The 15259-nt window shown below is 55.0% G+C and overlaps 5 protein-coding genes across 5 annotated transcripts; 1 reads left to right on the top strand and 4 right to left on the bottom strand.

The window, feature by feature from the left end:
* Positions 1–192: 192 nt before the first annotated feature.
* M421DRAFT_1045 (calmodulin dependent protein kinase) lies at positions 193–2823 on the top strand (the record flags this gene model as incomplete). The annotated part of the gene is made up of 7 exons (XM_033587029.1): positions 193–377; positions 445–514; positions 563–1094; positions 1147–1559; positions 1607–1744; positions 1797–2013; positions 2063–2823. The coding sequence occupies 7 exons, from the start codon at positions 193–195 to the stop codon at positions 2821–2823; spliced, it is 2316 nt and encodes a 771-aa protein (XP_033453912.1).
* A 659-nt stretch (positions 2824–3482) lies between these two features.
* Positions 3483–4489, bottom strand: M421DRAFT_52137 (transferase; the record flags this gene model as incomplete). The annotated part of the gene is made up of 3 exons (XM_033594999.1): positions 3483–3563; positions 3614–4119; positions 4171–4489. 3 exons carry the CDS (start codon positions 4487–4489, stop codon positions 3483–3485), a joined length of 906 nt encoding a protein of 301 aa, XP_033453911.1.
* Positions 4490–5535: 1046 nt separating this feature from the next.
* Positions 5536–7130, bottom strand: M421DRAFT_416011 (uncharacterized protein). The gene is made up of 4 exons (XM_033590914.1): positions 6743–7130; positions 6534–6645; positions 6310–6484; positions 5536–6254 (listed from the first exon to the last, which is right to left on the bottom strand). The coding sequence occupies exons 1-4, from the start codon at positions 6896–6898 to the stop codon at positions 5726–5728; spliced, it is 972 nt and encodes a 323-aa protein (XP_033453910.1). The 5' UTR covers positions 6899–7130; the 3' UTR covers positions 5536–5725.
* Positions 7131–7500: 370 nt separating this feature from the next.
* On the bottom strand, positions 7501–9109 carry M421DRAFT_97742 (PAF-acetylhydrolase family member; the record flags this gene model as incomplete). Its single annotated transcript, XM_033598538.1, has 3 exons — positions 7501–7787; positions 7836–8293; positions 8346–9109. The coding sequence occupies 3 exons, from the start codon at positions 9107–9109 to the stop codon at positions 7501–7503; spliced, it is 1509 nt and encodes a 502-aa protein (XP_033453909.1).
* A 2037-nt stretch (positions 9110–11146) lies between these two features.
* Positions 11147–14230, bottom strand: M421DRAFT_416009 (uncharacterized protein). Its single transcript, XM_033590913.1, has 2 exons — positions 13595–14230; positions 11147–13543 (listed from the first exon to the last, which is right to left on the bottom strand). The coding sequence occupies exons 1-2, from the start codon at positions 14106–14108 to the stop codon at positions 11634–11636; spliced, it is 2424 nt and encodes an 807-aa protein (XP_033453908.1). The 5' UTR covers positions 14109–14230; the 3' UTR covers positions 11147–11633.
* Positions 14231–15259: the final 1029 nt, after the last annotated feature.

Genomic DNA, 15259 nt, shown 5'->3' with positions numbered 1-15259 from the left:
GCCATACATACCATAGTTACCTGCCCACTGCCCGGCGCATGTCAGTGCAGAGCGCTCACCTCAACGGTCGCCCCTTGCTAGCCATCCAGCTTTCCCTATATTATTCTCTTTCTATCTATCCAGCTCTCGTCTAGCCTCGTATTCGTCGCCGCCCGCTCGCCCGCATCGCCGCCCTGTAGCATAGATCTATCCATGTCGCAGCCGCCCGAGCACCCCGCAGACCAGACATCCTCGCCCGCGACGCCCTCGACGCCCGCCGCCGACCACAGCCCCCACCACCACCCCGGCTTCTACACCTCGCGCCCCACCCTCGACGTCCCCGCTGCCGCCGCTGCCGCCGCCGCCGCCGACGCTCGCCCGGCGCCCGTCAAGTACATGTGCGCCGCCCAAACGCTGCTACGTCAATGCTGCCCCGCCGCGGAGGTGCTGACAGATGATGGCCAGGTCCACGCCCGCGTACCAGAGCCCGCTCCGACACCACCGCCGAGCTGCCTCGAGCACAAGACGCGTCAAGGTACGTCACAGCCCGCCTCCCCAGCCGTTGCGTCGTCTGACCGTCCAGGAAACGCTCAATGCGCGGTCCGAGTACAGCAACAGCGAGGATGACGGCACCGCCCAGCACCGCATCAACCAGTACCTGATCAAGCAGGAGATTGGCCGCGGCTCGTTCGGCGCCGTCCACCTCGCCGTCGACCAGTACGGCCAGGAGTACGCTGTCAAGGAGTTCTCCAAGTCGCGCCTGCGCAAACGCGCCCAATCGAACCTGCTCCGCCGGCCCAGCAATCGCCGACGCGCCCTGCCTGCCGGCATCGGCTTCAACTCCCCGCTGCACCGACACTCGTCCACCGAGGGCGAGAACAACGCCTTCGAGTTGATCAAGGAGGAGATTGCCATTATGAAGAAGCTCAACCACCCCAATCTGGTGTCGCTAATCGAAGTGCTCGACGACCCGGAGGAAGACTCGCTGTACATGGTCATGGAGATGTGCAAGAAGGGCGTCGTCATGCAGGTTGGCCTCGAAGAGCGTGCAGATCCATACAGTGAAGAGCAGTGCAGATGCTGGCTGCGAGACATGATCCTGGGCCTGGAGTACCGTATGTCGAGAGCAACACACGCTTGACAGGCCTGCATCTAACTACAGTCTAGTCCACGCGCAGGGCATTATCCACCGTGACATCAAGCCCGACAACTGCCTCATCACAGAAGACGATGTGCTCAAGATTGTCGACTTTGGCGTCTCAGAAATGTTCGACAAGGACGGCGAGATGAGGACCGCCAAGTCCGCAGGATCACCGGCGTTTATGCCGCCAGAACTCTGCGTTGCGAAACACGGACATGTCTCTGGCAGAGCGGCCGATATCTGGTCCATGGGCTGCACACTATACTGTCTGCGCTTCGGCCGCATCCCCTTTGAGAAGCACGGCATGATTGAGTTGTACCAGGCGATACGGATGGATGAGGTCGAGTTCGACAGCGACTGCAACGAGGACCTCAAGGACCTCCTCCGTCGACTGCTTGAGAAAGACCCCAAGAAGCGGATAAACATTGAACAGCTCCGAGTACGTCACCAAGGGTGCATGTCATTCCTGTATGCTGACTCGTCCAGGAACACCCCTGGGTCACACGAAACGGCGCTGATCCTCTACTCTCCAAGTCCGAAAACGTCGCCATCATAATAGCACCGCCCACCGATGAGGAAGTCAATGCTGCCATTACGGGGAACATGGGCCATCTTGTGACGGTGGTAAGGGTTTGCCTGCCATCTCAAAGCTGGAGACAATACTGACAACGACCAGGTTCAAGCAGTGAAGCGATTCAAACAATTGCTCTTCAGACGGAGACCAGAGCGCCTGGACGGGATACTAGGTAGTGCCTCAAGAATTGTACAGCCTCCACTGTCAATGAGACCTTCGGCATTACGGAAGTCGAAATCGCAAGACACAGACAACCGGCGGCCTGTCGAAGGAGCGCTGGTTACCGAAGGTGTTCATCGCGACATCGACACCCACGGCAGTATGCGTTGCCGTCACCGCGCAGCAGGGCTTGACTAACGAATCGACAGGCTTCCGTGAAGAGGCTTTCGCGACACAACCGGCTAAGCGTTCGACCATCACAAGAGCGAATGCGCCAACCTCGCTGAGCCCAGATGACGCCAATGTCATACACGGCAACATGTCTCACCGACCTGCTGCCGCACCCTCCGTCACCACACCCAGCACTATAGCATCGGGGCCCTCGACGCCGATCGGTAAAGGCCACGCACACGATCCTCTCGAAGATACGCTCTTCCTCAACATCGGCACCGGCGAAGAGTCCGCAAGCGTAGACACCTTCTTCGTGTCCGAGTCGCCTTCCAATGTCGACATCAACGTCTACGAAGCGGCATATGAGGAAGAAGTCCAGCGCATCATCAATCAACGTAAAGACCAGCACCGCCACCCAACGCTCTACCTCACCCGCCGCGTCGAGGACATCAAGCGCATCCGCGACAGCGACTGCGTGTTCGACGAGGGCAAGGACATTGGTCGCGGCCTGAAAGGAGGGTTTAAGGAGTTCGTCAAGAAGACCAAGGAAGACATTGAGGCGCGCGGCGAGCTGCAGAAGCTGCAGGAAGGCAAGGAAGGCAAACTGGGCCGCACGATGCGCAACGTACGCGAAGCTAAGCGGCTCGTCGAGGAGGCGCGCGAGCGCGTCAAGATCGAGGACCGCGAGCGCGAGAGAGAGCGGAGCAGGAGCTCCACACCCGTGCCGCGCAACAACAGCTCCGGCAGCGTGCATACGCGCATAAGCAGGAGCGGCACGCCGGTTGGTGGCGGCGCGTGACGTTGCACCTACATATACATACTTGGCGTCTGGGTCAATGGCGCATGGTGGGACGCCGTATGATGGCGTGAGCTGAGCGGGCTCGGCGATGCGCGGCACATACATGGGGTTGCAACTGGACATTATTTCCTGCTCCTGAGACACACAATCACACATCCCTTCTGATCACGAGAATCGCGTCTGTGTTGCGTCACCCCCGTTCGAGGCTGCAAGGCGTCGACAACCCCCCGCTCCAGTGCATGGCCGCATGCACTCACCTGCAACCCAGCACGTGCAGAGAGAAATCGGTGCGATCAACGCGACTCAAGAGCTAGGGTCTTCGTCCTTCCTCCCCTGCCTCTTGCGTTTCCCGTCCCGTCCGTCCTCCTCCACGCGCGTTGAATCCGCAGCGCGCCCCACAACGCGCAGGTTCCAGTCAGCGAACAGCATCTGAGAGGTCAGTACGACGTCAACGCTCCCCGGAGAGACGAGCAGAGGCATATTCAGTGTTCTGCGATTCTAGAAAGGTAGAGCCGCTCCTTTGACACGCTGCTACGCCACTGTGGCACGCGACGACATCGCACTACCAGCGACTACCGCACCACCAGCGACTACCGCACCGACCAAAGACAGCTGTCGAGAGCGCAAACGGCTGGACGAATGTGCTGTTTCCTCGTCGATTACAGAGGCAGAACATGCGGTAGCGGTCCAGCGGGCACAACGCCGTTCCCCACTGTCACCGACGCATATCCCCGCTTAATCTACGACAGTCAGTCGTGAAGCCACCAGATGCAGGGAAAAGACTACTCACCACTTCAAATTGAGTGCTCTTCCTAAACGCTCCGCCCGCGGTCTCCGGCCCTTCGTCCCAATACAGCCGTCTCAGCCACGCATGCAGTCGGGGGTAGTCCATCCGTATCATCTTGATATTGCATTTGAAAAGCGGATAGTACGCGACGTCGAAGCGGATGAGCGTCGTGTACAACCGCACGTCCGCTTCGGTTACGTGTGGGCCAAACAGATACGGACTGTGCTGCGGTTGCGACAGATGGGCTTCCAGGCGGTCCAGGGATTGAAAGAGCTTAGCAATGTGCTCGTTGTACGCGGCTTGCGAGGTGGCGAAGCCGATCTTGTACACGCCGTTGTTCACCGTGTCGTGGACCCAGGAGTTTAGCTCGTCGATTTGCGGCGCCAGAGCGGCTGGGACGAGAGCCGCAGGTCCTTTGTTGGCTTCGCGGCGAGCGGGGGGCAGGAGATGGTCGAACGATCTGGTCAGTATGCGGACGATGTCTCCGCTTTCGTTGTTGACGATTGTTTCTGCGTGGCGTCAGCTGTAATTACATCATGGCAAAGTCGCCTGGAACGGACCTCGCTGCCTGTCCCATAGCACTGGTATCGTGATACGTCCGGCGTAACCGGGATCAGCCCTCAGGTATAGCTCTTTCAGCCATCGAATGCCATATCTGGGATCACACGACGGGCCGCGCCGTCCGGAGAAGTACCACCCATGCACGGGATCCCTGGCATCCACCTCGACCATTTCGACAACGTCCTCCAGTCCCTTCAAGCTGCGGACGATGACTGCGCGATGCGCCCATGGACAGACTGCGTTGACATATAAGACGTACCGGTCCGTTTCCGCAGGGAAATGCTCAGAGGGTATAACGCTTCGGAACCGAGAAGGCATGCCACCGCAGGGGCTCTTCGAATGTAGACGCTGGGCGCAGCGGGGCTGTGATATCAACATGGGAAACCTTGGTAAAGCGAAGCTCAACGCGCTGGAAGCTCACCTACCTCGGAGACAGTCATGATGGGCGATATATTTTTCAAAGCCCTTTTGCAATGCAAGTCTGATGGGAACCGCCTGGAGAGAAAGGAAAATGCAAGAGGAAGGAAAATGCAAGAGGAAGGGAAATGCAAGAGAAAGGGAAATGCAAGAGGAAGGTCAATGCAAGAGAAAGGAAAATGCACATCATACATCATACGAACAGTCTGGATTTGGTTGACTAAGGTGCAAAGCTACGCGTGATTACAAAACAGCACCCACGTGATGACGATGATTAGTATGGCTCTCTGCCGGAGAAGCGCGGCCCTGCGCCGTCGTCCCGCGCCCGATGCTTGCATGCCCTCGTCAATCTCAAGCGAGGGGAACGGATAGACGCAACAAACAAGTACACAGCTTCGAGCGAATTGCTACTGCGCGGTCAGGAGCGAGGTCGCGTAACCAGACCTCTTGATTGAGGACAGGGGTTGGGAGAGCCGAGGCATGACTAGCGCATATCCCTAGAGGTTGTACACCCCACTTTGAAGTGTATATAGTTGGTGAATTAGACATGGCAGTTACATCTTAGCTGCTGAAAGTATCCGCAGCCTCACCTTCAAATTATCCTCACCTGCACCGATGGCCTCACAGAGCGAGTATGAGCAACACATCAGCGTGGTTACACCAGCCGTCACGCAGCATTTCACCCGCACTTTGGATCAGAGCAGTCCGTACTTACTTGTTAAGACATGCATTCTGTGTACTCCTGGCAAGCCCGTGTTCGATCAATCCGCACCGCCTGCCCTGACATCACACGTGCAGCACACACGCTTACCACAAGGCAATCTTGGTGCTCCATATCCACATGCTGAATGCGTGAAGACACCCAGGACGGGGAATTGGAAGATGCAACGTTTACGCTGTGTCGCTGTCGCATCTTTACGATCACGTCTTGCAACGGTCATGATCGCGAATGAGCGCGTGTCGAAATTTTGTTCTTCGAGAATTGAATGAATCGTTGTCCAATGCTAATATCGCTCAGGCACAAGACGAGTCGTCCTAGCACGTGCTTGCCCGCCCAAACCAAGAGCAGAATGCCATGCCTACAGAACGCTCAAACGCAAGCTCCTCACGTGAATTCGGATCAGCCAGAAGAGCTCCCTACACATTGTTCGGTCCGCTGAAGCCATACCCACTCCCGCCGAACTGGCTGGTCCTACTGGGTGCCCTCTCAGCATTCGAGGCAATACTGGCGCCCAAGTTGGGAGTCGGCTCTTTCCTAAACTCCTCGTACCCGCCGCCAAGCGTGTACCCGCCAGGCGACAGCGCATCGGTGCCATATGCATTCGTGCTCTCCCTATAGTCCGCGTAGCCCGTCGGTCTATCGTACGGCTCGCCGTTCCTGTCCTCGCCCCAGCTCAGCGGGCGGCCGGGGTGGCGGCCCGCGTCTGTCTCGGTCGAGTGCAGCAGCGCGTACTCGTCTTCCTCCTGGTTACCGCCGCGCTCGGTGCGTCTGTCGTCCTCGTCCGAGTCGTGGGTTTCGATCTCGGTGGACCAGGCGTTGTCTTTGCTGTTGTCGCCGCTCGCGTAGTAGGGGTTCTGTTCCTTAGAGTCGTAGGGCAGGACGCCTTCGCGGAGGAACTTGTGCATGTAGTAGCCGGAGATTGCGGAGGAGAGGGCGAAGAAAATGCTATCGTGTGGTGTCAGTCTTGCCGTGTTGTAGTTTACAGGTCTGTGGTGCTTACAAGATCATGACACCGATGCCGACTGCGCCTTTGCTGATGTTGCACATTGCCTCGGTGCCATACTTGAACGTGGTGCAGTTGCGCTCGTCCTCGCTGATGTCTTTTTCTTCAGCGCCTTGTTTTATGCCTGCTGAGTTCCACATTGCGACTGCAATGAACGCTGCGAACCAAAGGACTGTCCTTTTGTCAGCCTTGTTGCGCGCGCCGACTAATTGTATACTAACTTGTGTACAGCAAGTCGACTGTCAGGAACGCATATGCGTTCGCGAATTTCTTCGTTCGACTCCACATGGGCACCATGACGAGGTAGATGATCGCGGGTATGGACAGGAAGCACTGCGGAAGCGTGTCAGCTTTGCTCTGCTCACGGTTCAACAACCGTAGTTTCCCAACCAGCCTCAAGGCCGGGCAGTAGTTATCATACTACACTCACCATAGCAAAGTAGTACTTGGTCGCGCCGCCAATGTCACCTCGTGTCATTACAGCGATCGTAAGACATGCTGCGACGAAGATGAACAAGGCCTGCAGGAAGTGCAACCCAATCTTGCACTTTTGTATATAGCTTTGCGGTATCCGCCCGACCGGCATGTTTGCGTCTGTAGCCCTCTCGAAGGCGCTCGAGGTGCGTTGTTATGGACTCTGGGCGAAAAAGTGCTGTGTTTACGCGGCTCAGCCTGCGGAAACTCACGGTTTTGGTCGGCGTCGTCGCAATCGGCGTAGCAGGAAGATTAAGGGATTATTCCTGGAATCCAGAGTACGAAAAGGATAGCAGAGCTCTCAGCGAGCGCAGGGACGAGGCAGAAGGCTTCCGGAGTGTTTGTCTGACATTGCAGCTGAAGGATACCCGCAGCGCACTCAGCCTCACTACAGCTAGCTCACGCCTCCCCGCGCAACCGCAAGGGTCATGCACGCTATCGATAAATTTAGAACCACGTTGGTCAACAGTTTAGGCGATTTGCGGCCTAGACACCAAAATTTCCCTGAACTGAAGATTTCGTCATGTTCAAGCTGGATCATCTGGACTTTCTTTCATAAGTGAATAGAACATGGAAGCGGGTATTCCCGTGAGCTGCATGCGCTATTCCGCGTTCTCCACTTCCATGTTACGGCTGTGTCGCAGAAGCTTCCACTGCAATCCGCCTTGAGTACGTCGTGTCAGGCTCTATTATTCGTTCGTTCGGCTTGCGCATCTACTCAGATTTTGTTTCAGGCACGACGTGGACTTCCCAATCTGCGCCAGACTCTCCCTTCGCTTTTGTACGCTTGTCAGCGTCTCCCAACGGTCCTGCCGAGCTGGTGACGTCGCTCGCAAGGATGCCCCCCTTCTCGCCTGTCTTCAAGAACTTCAAGAAGTGGACTGACGCGTCAATGTATTCGTGCAACGCAACTCTTGACTCGAGTGACGTGCCTGTCACAAGCTTCATAATCCAAGGTACGATGAGAGGTGCATCGGTGCAAGATGGATGCGCAGTGCCAGCTGGAAGTAGTCAGTATAACATAACTAGCATTTTGAATCCAAACTTACTCAAGGTCATCATCCAACCAGCCTTCACGTTTTCAACAATTTTCTTAACAACATCGAAGTGCCAGCCCTGCTCGTAGAATGTGGTCTGCTTGTCGGTCCACTCTCCACTTTGCATGACCAGTAGAGGAACGTTGATGTCCTTGTTTAGCGGACCTGATCCTTTGCCGGGGTCCAGCGCAATACCTCCGTTAAGACTCAAGTCCTTGGGTCCGGCGGACTTGAGAGCCTGCAAGACACCAGTGGCGCCGTAAGAATGACCCGCTACTGTGACAGCCGATATGTCTAGGCGGTCCTTAAAGCCAGAAAGTGCTTCACGAGGAGAACCGGGCTTAAGGTTGATGACTGGTACGTCGCCGTCGTTAAGTTGTGCGAAGAGCTTAATTGTCTCCGCGATCTCAGCCTCGCGGAAAGCGAGTTGGGCTTCCTTTAGGTCGAGGTCGGTCATAGGTGGGTCAGACCTAAATTCGTAAGCTATCGATGCCACAATAGAGCCATATGAGCACGACGTACACGAGATCCTTGAGCTTCATGTGCCAGACACGCCTTTCCGTCTTGTTGGGATAGTGAACAATAGTCCCCGGCCCGCTGCCATCGCGATGCTCCACTGCTGCGACAAGAAAGCCATGGCTGGCGATACTGCCTAGGTAGTGTGAGTAGCTCTGGCTCATACCAGCCATCCCATGCGTGAAGACGACGCAGGGAAGCGTCCCAATCTTTTCATCTCTCCTCAACTCCGTATGCTCTTGCTCTTGCTCTGCTGCCTCCAAGATCTTGCCAAACCCGCCTGCGCCTGAGCCTTCCTCGACAAGCACCTTCTCGGAGCCAGAGAGAACCGGTGCATCTACAATGCCAGGGATGACGGTCGACGAGCCCAATGCCCAGAGGGCAAAAGTAAAGACAGGACTCAAGAAGGATACACCTGCAAGGCGCGAGTAACCCTGACCAATCAACGACACTGGCTGAGGAAGCCACGGACGAGCCCATGGTTGTTGTGAGGGAGGGCTGTTGGGCAGAGAAGAAGGGTAGTAGAGTGTCACCGCCAATGTTGATAATTCGAATGCATTCTTTCCCGTGTCTTCCAAGGTGGCTTCGCGAATGACACGCTTCTCAACTTGTGTCTCGACGTCTAAGATGCCAACCTCATGTGGCCCTGTATAGGGGGGGAGTGGTGATGTTATTGGCGTTAATCCAATTACGACTAGCCAGAACAATACAGATGCGGAAGTGAAGATGATAATGCGCTGCGGCGTCAGGCGGCTAAGACCGAAGACCATGATGCTGATGCAACGCAGACAGAAGAGGCGGAAGTACCGGATCCGAATGTGAAGGATCACCTCAGGGTGTTATTCCAAAGATATCTGATGTGGAGGGTTGAGAAATGTAAGTTCGGTCAAATTTGAGGTTGGGATACCGGCCGGCGTGGTAGGCTCTTCCCGTGCGTGGCGATCAAGTGGATGGCAGGTGCCAGACGGGATGATGGCAGACGATGACGTAGCCGTGCAAGTTCCGCCAAGCACAGAGAGCTCATTGGCCGTGGGTGTTCTGGCCGAGGCACTTTTCGACCTCACCGGGCACAGCAGCACTGTCACCTTCTTCAGCATCTTCGATATCACAGCTGTGTGCTCGAACTCTGTAGCATAAGAACGTCCGCCCTGAAATTGTTCGCTGTCGGCATGCTCCAGCGCCCACACTGGTCCTTTGCACCTGCAACCGTGGTGCTGGAGAACTGGATTATATGGAGAGCTATGTGATTTGGGGCGCCATCGGTAACCGATCGATGAAGTTGCTTCGCCACGTATACCACCCTGATCATCAGTACCTCGGAAAGAGCTAGTGTTGCAGAAAGAATCTCAGCAGAGGGGTGTTGCCGGGCCGCAACTCTCTCGGCAGCATATGTATTCCTGCATCCGATATTGCGGGCTGAGATGTTTCTCGAAGATCTTTGCGGTGCATATCAATTATCAAAGCGTGGCAGGTAGTCATCATCGGGCCTTCTACCTAGGAACCATGTACAGAGCGGGAGAGATGCATTAAACAAGAGCCTCCAACGGCACGAGCCACCTAGATCTACTTACTAGGTACTAGGTAGACAGGAAGAGATGGTTTTGCATCCGGGCTCCTTCGCTGCAACGCTTAAGTTAAGTGTGCGCCCCGAGGAAAGAACGAAGCAGAAAGGCTTGTCTTCGGCAGTCAGACAAAGCGTTGAGTTGAACTATCAATGTGGCGTTCGCAACCCCTAGAGTACGTTCAAACCGGGAAGTGGAGATGAGACCGTGCTGTTGGTCTGCAAGGTTCGCCTGACGAACACCAACAGACGCAGAGCTGCAGCGCAAGAAACTCGATTCGGCAGTCGTGGGGAGATCCTGCTAGCTCACACGATCACGGTACAACCCTTTGTCATTATCAGAAATAAAAACAAAGTGCCGTTTCACAACCTCTTAACTGCCGGCCTGCTCCCCGGCAATCACTCCTCCATCAGCCCACGTCTGCGATCCGCACCCCCATCTCCACAAAACAAAAGCAAGTGTCTCAGCCTTACACTCCCGTTTCCGTGAACCGGTTTCACAACCCCTACCTCGACCGCGGCGCCGCTCATCAATCCGGCGCCTCCAATGCACAAATCAGACTCCAGCAATCTACATCCTTGTAATACCCAGGTAGTCCAGAAGGGCCGTATGAATAAATCATACCAACATCGTAAGGTCCTGTTCTGGGTGAGTGGGGACACAGGGCTTGGTGCCGACGGTGAAATATGAAGGAAGCTGGCTATGGTGATGACCAAGTTGGAAGGGGTATGCTGGCGAAAATCGGCGGCGAAATTACCGTCTTGTTAGCAAGAGAACGGTCGTGGGCTGTACCGTAGAACCTCAGTTGTGTCGGTGATACTCTAGTAGGGGTGCCCCGGACACTTATGGACAACTCACTCACAATTTCAATCGTATCAATTGCATTAACAGGCCACAATAAGCTTGTGGAAATGTTTCTATCAACTTGCTTGCTTATCTATGAGTAAGTTAACATCCACGATGTACCCTAACCCTTACCCCATCAGCAGTTGCAACCCACAGATTTCTAGCTGGCTGAGTCTTCCAGACAACTAACTAATAAGTTGTACTTAGTTTTAGGGCGTGGATGTAGCGATCTGGCATTGGTTTGCGTGATCGAACATCCGCGCCACCCGTAAATACGCTAGGTATAGACTATCACCGGCACAACTGAGATTATACGGTAGCGTGGTTTGTCGAGCGGCACGGTTCGATGAAACTGCAAGCTCTAAATTTGTGACATGGGAGATGGATCGAACAAGATTGTGAGGTTATGCTGTAATGCGCTTGGATAGTTGTGATCTACGATTACTTCCAGTCGCCTTTGGTGAACACCGTACACGAATTGAGGCGCCATTACTGTAAGCTCAAGCGCCTTGACTACAAAGGAAATGTGACTATCGTTGATAGCAGGTGCGAACGTCTGAAATATGAAATCGCGTACAGATGCAACACCTGGTAAGGTAGTGTGCGTGACCGACAAGAAACTAGACAACAGATTCTACAAATACCGAGACTCTATGCGCCGATCAAATCTATCCTCTTGGTCCGGTGAGAAGAACGCCAAAAGCTAAGAACGGAATTCATGGTGAGTCGTGAATATGTACAGTGAAGTGTATGGATTGTGTAATAGAGATCCAACCAACATGGATCGTGCAAGCGTGTCAAGGCATGGACCAGCCATGCCACGGTGTGCTAGACTGGCACGAGGTGGTGTGGGCATAGTGCGATTCAGGGTCGGTGGAAGGTCGACTTAGTCGGTGGTGGGAGGTGAAAATGAGGGTGGTGTAGGGAAGAGATGAAGGTACTCCTCGCCGGCTTTGTAGCTAGTGGTGGCTGCGCGGCTGCGAGTCTTAGGAGTACTGGCGGGGGCGAGCATATGAGCTACGCCATCCGAAAGAGTCTGCTTGTGGGATTGCTTGTTGCGCTGGTAACTTTCGTTGTTGGCCAAGTCCCGCGCAGAAGAGAAGAAGGAACGTTCTGCCGAGCGACGAGAGGGTCCTGGTGGAGTGACATCATCATCCTCCTCGTTGTCACTGCCGAACGCCTCCAAAATCGCAACTTGCTCGGAAAGCTCGTCCACAATCAGATTGAAATTCTGTCGAGTGCGACGCGAGTGTACCAGCTCTGGGAGGCTGCCGGCAGAGCTTGCTGAGCGTCTGATGGGAGAGCTCCATAGCCCAGAGCTTTGAGCCGAAGACGTGAGGCTGCTGTCGTACGAGCTCCGGCGGCTGAAGCGGACGTGACTGCTGCGGGTTGAGCTTGTTGCGCTTTCATCGAGATCCATAATGGGGAAATGACAGTCAGATCCGTCATACTCCTTCAAAATATCTTCATAGGAGGCCTCTGCTGGCTCCTTATAGGCCTGGGGAAGCAGGAGGGAAGGGCTCAAGATGAATCCTTCTGACTCATGGAATGGTGTCTGGAGGCTGATTGTTGTCGTAGATGCTGATGCTCCGGATGCAGAGCCCAGTTCCGGGACATTGTCATTGTCCAGAAGCAAGCGCGACGATACAAATGGAAGCTGCAGTCGGAACGTTGGCTTCTTACTGGGAGGCTGAGGCGGTTGTTGCGCGGGCCGTGGTGCTGGAAACCTTTCCTCGTAGACTGCTCGCGTCAGAGCATGATGGCGTTCACTTAGTCCCTCGTCTTCAGATACGCAGTCCCAGTCGTTATCGCATTCAGCTTCCAAGGCGTTATCATAGATGTAGTCCACGTCATCCTCCCAAGATTCTTCAATGGCACGCCAAGTGTTCGACTTGCGACGTGTAACGACTGGTCTAGGGACAGGACTCGCGCGTGTCAGAGTAGGGGATTCCAATGTCTCCGATATCTGCGAACCGGTTTGACCGGTCAAGCTTGGAAGAGCAGAGCACCTAGGTGAGGTGTGCGGATTACCCCTCGATCGAGTCTTCACGCCCAGTGAGCGCTGACCGTTGAAAGAAAACGATTCCAGGAAGGGTGATCTGGGAGATGTTGGGGATCTCAATCGGGATGGCTGAGGAGCAGGCCTGGGATTGACAAAACGCTCCGGCTCCTCTGCGACATCATCAAGGCTGGGACTGAATGGTGGAGTCATGGCCTGAATCGCGGAGTCATCTGGTGTTGTGACAGCATTGCCGACGAAGGTGGAATCCTCAGCAATCCCTGGAAGTTGACTAGTTGATCCAGTTGACAGGGCAAATGCGTCCCATATGCCTGACTGTCTTCTCGAACGAGAAGTGGATGCTTGGCTCCATGCCTCCTCTTTAGGTATGTTATGAATGGATGATTTTGGGCCAAGGGAAGAAGTTCGAGGAGGCGCAATGACAGACGATGAGTGGCGGTGGTTACGAATGTTGACGCCTGGCTGCGAGAAGCTCTCCACAGACCGAGTTAGCCTAAGTCCTTGTCGAGATGCACTGGGGTCGGACTGTTGCCATTCCCTCAAATGTGGGCTTTGGGGTGGTGAGGCATAGCCTGCCTCTGATGCCACCAGATTCTCGGTCAACATGTTGCGAGGGCTGTTGGGTCCTGAAGCAGACATTCGTGCAGCACGCTCGGCCCATCCAGTAACCAACGCAGACCCAGGAGCTTGCTCTAGCGTAGCTACCTGATGTCGGTCGGCATGTGTCAAATGCTGGAAGTCAAATGGACTGGAGATGCGGTTCTTCAGATCGCTGTCTAGAATGGTATTAGAGTTTGAGCATGCTTCGACGGGACAATATCACTCACACATGGTCTCTGACTCGTTGGCCCCTTTCATCTTTCGCAGGAACGATGCTCGCTTTCGTCCAGCTTCTACTTCCTGGTAGTCATCGGCATCCACTCCATTGCTAACCGACTCGCTCAATCTTTTCCCCATCTTTCCGCGGAACATTGATCTCCTTGAGCCATTGTTGTCAAGGCGGCTGTGGCTGGGAACATGACGAAGTGTAGGTGGAGAACCGGGAGCGGTATGGCCGTACGAAGCCATATCTGGATGGCTAGAAGACATGATCGACGAGGCTGTAGAAGCAGCTGTGTTACTCCTCGAGCGCATGTTGAAGACAGAGTTTCGCCTGTTAGATGTGGCCCTCCGTCGCCGTTCTGGCGAGTGCGCACCTTCAGTGTAGTCCGAATCTGCCGAACATTGCGACGCAGTTGTCGAATCAGGGACTGATGTCAGAATTCGGCCTTCTGCTACAGATGAATCGATAGACGATTGTCTAGAGCGCGACAGCGTCTCGTTCTTATGAAACCCAAACATCGCTTAGGAACTAGGATTAAGCCCGACAACGGTCCATCAATGGGCGGGCAATGCTTGACTTGTGTGAGCAAGGCACAAACGTTCGATGATAGTGTCAAGGCCTGCAGATCTTGGGGGGGGGGGGGGGGGGGGGCGGGGGGGGGGGGGGGGGGGGGGGGGGGGGGGGGGGGGTGCCAGAGGATCCGGGGACACGGTTCGCAATCGGAAGGCCGGCTCAAAATAGAAGAGACTGTATACGAATCGATGGTCTGGTCCACGCGTTAGTGGTCCATGCCAGCGGCCATCGAAATTGAAGCTTGCAGAAACAGAGGCAAGAATAGAAGAGAAAGCTGAAAAGCAGCAAAAACGATATGTGACTGGGACGATAGGTAAAGCAACTCATGAAAACAGTATATATGCGCACCTCTTAAGACGGTTGACTGCACCACCAAGGGAGATTATGAGCAGCACGAGGGCCTGATCACGGTCCTTCAGACGCCGAGGAGAAACAGCTCAGAGGGAGGGATACCGCCGGTCGTTTAAAATGTAAGACGAGGGTCCGCTGGTATTGTGAGAAACTGCCAGCGACTTGATGGTGTTTGACGGTAAGTGCTCGAGTAGGGTTGTGTAAGGAATACCTGAGGCTCGCAAGTCCTGATACAGATCGGAATGATGATATGGTATGCTTCGCTGTCAGTACCGAGGGGCGGACTGGAAGTCAATGTAAGTCCCGCCAATATTGGCACTGCGCATGGGACTTTGGGGGCCGGTGAACCACTAGCAAAGGTAGGGATAGCCTGGGTATGTAAGTACATAGCGGGCGTACACAACAGCGGAGAGCATGTGGAGAAAGATGGATAGTGCGCGAGTGCTCAGTGCGCGGCGCCGGGGGTGAGGCTTAGTGATCTTTGGACATGCAGGGACAGGGGAGGCTGCACACAAAAAAGGTGAACTGCGTAAAAGCGGCGCTTAGACAGCTGTTAGTGGTCGGAGCCAACGGGCACAAGTAGCGACAGGGGTGACAGAGACGGGGGAACCTAGACCATACCGTTCCGCAAGCCACTGAGCATTAGACCGGAGGGCTCGCGGCCCGACAGGTCGGCTGGGACGCAACATGACATTGCAGGGGAGCAATTTGGTGGTGATGATTGGCCTTCGTTGTGAATTAACGG

This window comes from Didymella exigua, assembly GCF_010094145.1.
Source record: "Didymella exigua CBS 183.55 unplaced genomic scaffold M421scaffold_2, whole genome shotgun sequence".
NCBI lineage: Eukaryota > Fungi > Ascomycota > Dothideomycetes > Pleosporales > Didymellaceae > Didymella > Didymella exigua.
The sequence above is the reverse complement of the archived record's forward strand: the minus strand, read 5'-3'. Positions and strand labels throughout refer to the sequence as shown.

Coding starts and splice junctions, on each gene's coding strand:
- M421DRAFT_416009 (XM_033590913.1), bottom strand. CDS start 14,108: ATGTTTGGGTTTCATAAGAACGAGACGCTGTCGCGCTCTAGACAATCG. Junction 13,544..13,594: donor CAACGAGTCAGAGACCATGT/GTGAGTGATATT, acceptor ATACCATTCTAG/ACAGCGATCTGAAGAACCGC.
- M421DRAFT_416011 (XM_033590914.1), bottom strand. CDS start 6,898: ATGCCGGTCGGGCGGATACCGCAAAGCTATATACAAAAGTGCAAGATT. Junction 6,646..6,742: donor CCAAGTACTACTTTGCTATG/GTGAGTGTAGTA, acceptor ACGCTTCCGCAG/TGCTTCCTGTCCATACCCGC. Junction 6,255..6,309: donor GGCATCGGTGTCATGATCTT/GTAAGCACCACA, acceptor ACCACACGATAG/CATTTTCTTCGCCCTCTCCT.